The sequence below is a fragment of the Bison bison genome, unplaced genomic scaffold (assembly GCF_000754665.1).
Source record: "Bison bison bison isolate TAMUID 2011002044 unplaced genomic scaffold, Bison_UMD1.0 scf7180017864527, whole genome shotgun sequence".
Taxonomy (NCBI): Eukaryota; Metazoa; Chordata; class Mammalia; order Artiodactyla; family Bovidae; genus Bison; species Bison bison.
The window spans coordinates 10215428-10221832 of record NW_011495078.1 but is presented as its reverse complement, the minus strand read 5'-3'; the positions used below and the strand labels follow the sequence as shown (position 1 = coordinate 10221832).

The following is a 6405-nucleotide window of genomic DNA, read 5'->3' as shown; positions in this document are numbered from 1 at the left end:
AACTTGGATGTAACACAGATTTTCCTTTCACACTCAAGTATTATGCTCCCAAAGGCCAACTATTTCTAGATGACCACTGAGAGAGCCGTACGGCATATAGAGTTTCCTAAAGACTTAAAAGCTTGCTTCGGAAGAGCCTGCATTGCACACCCCATCGTTCAGCCAACAATCCAAGCCTCCTGAGTTCTTTTCACTCAGCATTACTCTGGAACATCACCCCACAGCCTCTTCCCCACCTTTTGGGCAGAGCAATTTAGCGACTACTTTCCATTACCCGACTTTTCCATATGGTGTCTCTTTACCACCAAGGCACCTTATCACAGCTATATTATAAACTCATCCACGGCTCTCTTGAAGAAAGATGAATCTGTGATGTCACACGTTCCTTTATTTACAAATAAAAGTTATTTCAAATGATGCAGTAATTTACAAAGGAGAGCCCTGAAGAGGCCCCTGCAAGGTGGGGCGGGGGCTGGTAACAATGCTCAGTCCCTGATGTCCACACCAGCAAGCCCAACCTGCGCACACAGCAAGGGTTGAAGTAACCTGGATTGTAAGCTCCACAGGGCAGGAATCACCTGTGATCATTCATCATATCCTCAGCAGCTAGCACACTGCCAGTGCACAGTCTGTGCTCAAGAAGATATTTGGGAAAAGATAATAGCATAAAAGTCGTATGAGGGACCCTTGTGATGGGGCTCTTCTGTATCTTGCTGTTGTTCAGTTGCTCAGTTGTCTGACTCTGAAACCCCATGGACTGCAGCACACCAGGCTTCCGTGTCCTACACTCTCCCGGAGCTTGCTCAAACTCATGTCCACTGAGTCAGTGATGCCATCCAACCATCTAGTCCTCTGTTGTCCCCTTCTCTTGCTGTTAAGCTTTCCCAGCCTCAGAGTCTTTTCCAATGAGTCAGCTCTTCACATCAGGTGGCCAAAGTATTGGAGCTTCAGTGTCGGTCCTTCCAATGAATATTCAGGATTGATTTCCTTTAGGATTGACTGGCTTGATCTCCTTGCAGCCCAGGGGACTCTACTTGACTATAGTGACCTCACAAATCTACCGTGATAAAATCACAGAGCTGTCCCCTCCACTAAAAAGTTCTCCACTGATCTTTCATCTAGTGATTTTATTCACTGCTGATCTTTGCCTCAATCAATTAATTCACTGGGGACAAAAAAAAAAAAAAAAAAAGAATGGTTTTCTAATTGCCATTCTTTCAACATTTATTAGCTTCAATTAGTCAATAGAGAAAAATATTTTCCCCCACCAGCTATGGCTATTTGGTAACCATGCAGTCATGACAGATAGGTCAGACCTGTCTGTTGAGAAACCTATACCTTTCTCCAAAAGTCTAGTCTATCATTTAAGGCAAGTACTGAGTCGAGCACCTCATTACTGGGAGTGAGGTCTTATTATGCCCACATTACAGATGGGAAACTGGAGTTGAAGCAATGCTAAATGACTTGCCTATGACATCAAAGCCCTAGAGCCAACTGTAGGTTTTTTCACCTCAAAGTCCAATAGGTGTGAATATGAACATACATGTCCAGTGCTTTACTGTGGGGCTTGGTCTATTCTGTGAGATTTTAACTCAGTCATCTGAAATAAAATGTACGGACCATGCTTAAGAAATGTGATAGAATCAGAAACCCAAAGAGCCCTGTGACGGCACAGTGGGCTACATCTACATGGTGCGGGCCTTAAGAAATAAATGTAACACTGCGTTTTATGGGGAAGAGATGTACAGAGAAATAAAAAATAGCCCCAAATTATCTTCCGAGGCTTTGTGATGTTTACTATCAGGGATGTGAAGAATTATTTGGACTCTTATTTCCCAAACTGGCAACGATCCCTATGTTTGTTCTGATACCACCCCCACCCCCAACTGAATCCCATACCATGATTGAGTAATACAAACACAAGTTTAAGAAAAATATCAAAAATGAGGGGGAACTGGGAGTCAGATCTCCACTTTAGTCTTGTTAGAAGGGAAACCTAAGAAATGAAGAAGGTGGCTGCCTTAAGAAGGAAAAAAGGAGGACGAAAAGATGAACAGCATGGCCCACTTCCAAAATCTGCCGTGATTAAAGGCTCCGTGAAATGTCAATCAGGCGAATGACTGTTTTCTCTGGGCTGAAGGCAGCTGTGATGGAAATCCTGAGATGGAGCAGTGAGAGCTATGGGGGTTCATTCTGCAGGCAGGGCGTCTTGATTTGACACAAGTTTTAGTATCAGTACCGAAAAAAAAAAAAAAATCACAAACAGGCTGTTATAAGAAATGGTTTTCCTTTACTCTCAAAAGACAAGCACTGTTTTAAAGAAAGAAGTTAAAAAAAAAATCAACAAGCATATAGTACATCCATTATCTCCCAAGCTAAGCACTATAGGAACTTAATGAACGATAAAGCAGCTCCTGCTCCTAAGAGCTCTATAAACTGTTATTGTTGTTTGGGGACCATTTCTGAAAGGTTTGAAACAGCATTTTCTCTTCTGAGGACCTCAGCCATCATAGGTTACAATTACTGATTCACAACTCTATGCTGGTTGGCCTCGGACCCCATCCCCCACAAGCCAGTGTAGACAATCAACTCATCTCAATGTGAGAGCTACTCAGCCCGTTTGTTGAACCTGGATGACTCTATTAATCGGTGCCTAAAACCAAACAGTGGAGGAGGAAACAGCAACCCACTCCAGTATTCTTGCCAGGGAAAGCCCATGGACAGAGGAGCCTGGTGGGTTACAGTCCACGGGGTCGCAAAAGAGTCGGACACAACTTAGTGACTGAACAACAACAAAAACCAAATAGAAGCCATATTCTAGAAAGAATGAATTGGTCACTTGGATTTCAGTTTAAGGAAAGAAGACAAAGAGTCAAATATTGGGTTGCCCAAAATGTTTATTTGAGTTTTTCCATAACATCTTAAGGAAAAACCCAAACAAACATTTGGCCAACCGAGCAACTTGAAAATCATCTATTAAGCAGGCAAATGACACTTTTATACTGGTTTGTGTAATAATTTTACTGCATAAGAAATTACACAGATTGCATAAATCATTAGGTCAACAGCAAATACAGAAGAATAAAACAAAATGAATATGATTATTCTGACCCAATAAAACAGGATAAATAATCCAATTCTTAAAAATATCACAAACTCCTCAAATGTGGTTCCTTTTGAGAGGAAGTTTACCTCTTGCATTTTTTGGATATGACTGTGGTTCTATAAAGCTAAATGGAAAACAGCTTTCCAGCTAAACATATAAAAACGCAACTTACATAGATGTGTAGCCCTCTTAATACTGGATATAACAAAAATAAAGACATTAGGCTGCCTGTTTTTGTCTAAAGCACAGCTTGAATTTTCTATTAAGAGTGACAGTTTATGTAGAATACTACACAATTTTGCATGCTACAAATAGCACAAGTTGAAGAATCCAAAAAATATTGGAGGAGTGAATTTCTTCCTATGGAAAAAGTGTAAATATATTAGATGTTAAAATTTCCACTCTTCATTCAATTATTTGCCCTGTTCAAAACATAAAAATACAAATAAATATTTCCTTACAAATGAAGTACCTAGCATATTGTTTGGAAAAAAAATTAAAAAACCAAAAATCTTAATTTACTCATCATTAAATAAAAATTCTAATATACAGACACATTAGATATTTATATAAATGTAGGAGTCAGTTTGTCATTTTCTGTTCACAGTCAGTGTTTAATAGCGTGAGTCTCTATACAACACGACTCATTCCAAATGCAGGTTTAATTCTGCTGTAAGTCCCTCAAGATAATTTTTTTCTCTTTTTCTTTTTCATTAAAAAAGACTTTACCCTTGGAATTTCAGAAGTTATGTTTGAATTGTCTGAAAAAATACAATTTCAATGCAAAAACCACATCAAGCATTCAAGAGTAAATTGCTGGTGCTATAATCTTTTTGCATGTCTTTGTTTCCACAGGAAAAAAAAACAATAAAGTAAACAACATGTAAGGACTTTAAATGGTTAAATGCAAGCACGAGATATGAACAATCTGCCTCATGCACACACACACACACACACACACACAAACTCAAAAAATGAAGGAAAAAGGATCAGACGTTTTTCTTTTGCATTTGTTCCAGCTTTCTTCTTAGAAGACCATAATTTTCCTTAGTTCCCGATGCTGTCGGGTCAAGCCGCAGAGAGATCTCATAGTGTTTTTTGGCCAAGTCTAGATGGCCCCAACGATGATAGAGCACAGCTGAAATAGCAAGAGATCAATTTCATTGGAAAGGCTTCTGAATAACTTGTGGTGTTCCCAACCACTTGCACAAAGAAACAGAACCTCTGCAAGCAGTTTCCCAAAACCATTGTTTAAAACAGTACTGTTTGTACTGCCAACTTTATTTATTGTAATCGTACTCCTTGGTGATCGTCCGTTTAACCATTCCCAGTTACTCCCGGGGTTCTGAACCATCTCCCAACAGCAACATCGTTACAGAAAGAAGTAAAAGAAGAGTTCCCTAAGTTTGGTGATGCTGCCCTGGAATTTCCTGGAAGCCGGGCTGGATAGGGCTGGGCTGCCACACGGCTCAGCACAAAGCCACCACGTAGAAGACCAGCTGTTTGTTTGTTTGTTTGAATAATTTTTATTTATTCATTTTTGGCTGTGCTGGGTCCTAGAGGCTTCAAGGGTTTTCCTCTAGTTACAGTAAGCGGGGGCTACTCTTTGGGCTTCCCTGATGGCTCAGAGGTTAAAGCATCTGCCTCCAATGTGGGAGACCTGGGTTCGATCCGTGGGTCGGGAAGATCCCCTGGAGAAGGAAATGGTAACCCGCTCCAGTACTCTTGCCTGGAGAATCCCATGGCAGAGAAGCCTGGTAGGCTACAGTCCATGGGGTCGCAAAGAGTCGGACACGACTGAGCAACTCCACTCACTCGCTCTGGTGCAGTGCATGGGCATCTCATTGCTGTGGCTTCTGTTGTTGCAGAGCACGGGATCCAGGGCACCTGGGCTCAGTAATCATGGGCACACGGGCTTAGCTGCTCTGCAGCACGTGGGATCTTCCAGGACCAGGGATCAAGCCCCTGTCTCCTGCTTTGGCAGGTGGATTCTTTCCCACTGAGCCACGAGGGACGCCCCAAGACCAGCTGTTTAATAAAGATTCCCTTACACCTTTTGGCAACATTATAGCTTGTTTGTTGCCAGCTGGAATTCAGGGCTCTCACATCAAGACCTGACTATAAAGTGATAGTAAAATAAATCTACTTATTAGAATAGTAAGCCTCTGATGATTGTAATGATTTTCTAAGTAAAATGAACTTTCGACGTGAGCAGTACAGCAACCACTCATGCTTCATCACTTTTTTGCAAAGAGAAGCTACAGAATCTATAGGGAAGAGATTTGGTAGAAAAAATATTCACATGACTGAGCCTTCCAAACATCAACAAGCCTTGTTCTAAAAGTCTGAATTACCGGGACTTCCCTGGTGGCCCAGTGGTTAAGGATCTGCCTTGCAGTGCAGCCACATGCCTCGGGGAAACCAAGCCTGCATGCTACCTCTACAGAGAAACAATTAAGACTTAATGCAGCCAAATAATTATTTTTTAAAAAAAATCTGAATTACTAAGATATAAAAATAGAAGAAAGGAATTCTAGGGAATAGATCACTGTAAATGCATTCTTAGCCAAGACAGAGAACATGCGAATGCAAGGAAGACCAGGTTAGAAGGAGGTCCACTGCAGAAAGGGCAAGCACACACAGGTCAGACTGCAAACTCCCAAAGCACTTCTCAGTTCACCAAGGCCAACACAGGCTAGATGTGAACAATAACTCTCCCAAGCGACTTTACAAGAACGTACCTACTTCACTAAGTGGAAGTGGCTCCGTCGTGTCCGACTCTCTTCGACCCCATGTGCTCTACAGTCCCTGGAATTCTCCAGGCCAGAACACTGGAGTGCGTAGCCTTTCCCTTCTCCAGGGGATCTTCCCAACCCAGGGATGGAACCCAGGTCTCCCACATCACAGGTGGATTCTTTATCAGCTGAGCCACCAGGGAAGCCCAATTTTACTAAGATTATATAGAATTTCCGTATGTTTCAAGTTGAAAATTTTGCTTACCCAAATTGCCATGGTAACTTGCTGTATTTGGATGAGCTTTAATTGCTTTGAGGAACAAAGCTTCGGATTCCTAGAAGATGAAACATACACAAGATAAGGTACGCAGTGCAAAGGTCTCACGCACAGTTTTATCGCCTGTGGTTCTCAAACTTTGAACGTGCTCTTTCTGTTCCACCAAATCCTCCTTCCAACACTGAGGAGGCCCAGCGGGGCCACACCGCGTTGCGAAGAGGCTGGGAACGGTGACCCACCGCAGGGTGTGACGGGGCAAAGGTGACAGCAGGAGTCAGGACAGTGGC

The 6405-nt window shown here is 42.1% G+C and overlaps 1 protein-coding gene across 1 annotated transcript in view; it reads right to left on the bottom strand.

Moving 5' to 3' along the window:
* Positions 1–3000: 3000 nt before the first annotated feature.
* TMTC4 (transmembrane and tetratricopeptide repeat containing 4) overlaps positions 3001–6405 on the bottom strand; it is a 50679-nt gene continuing 47274 nt past the window's right edge. Inside the window, exons 16-17 of the mRNA XM_010831484.1 lie at positions 6107–6176; positions 3001–4244 (exon numbers count right to left, since the gene is read on the bottom strand). Coding sequence (XP_010829786.1) covers positions 4096–4244; positions 6107–6176 — 219 coding nt within the window. The 3' untranslated portion in view covers positions 3001–4095. The remainder of the gene's footprint in view (positions 4245–6106; positions 6177–6405) is intronic.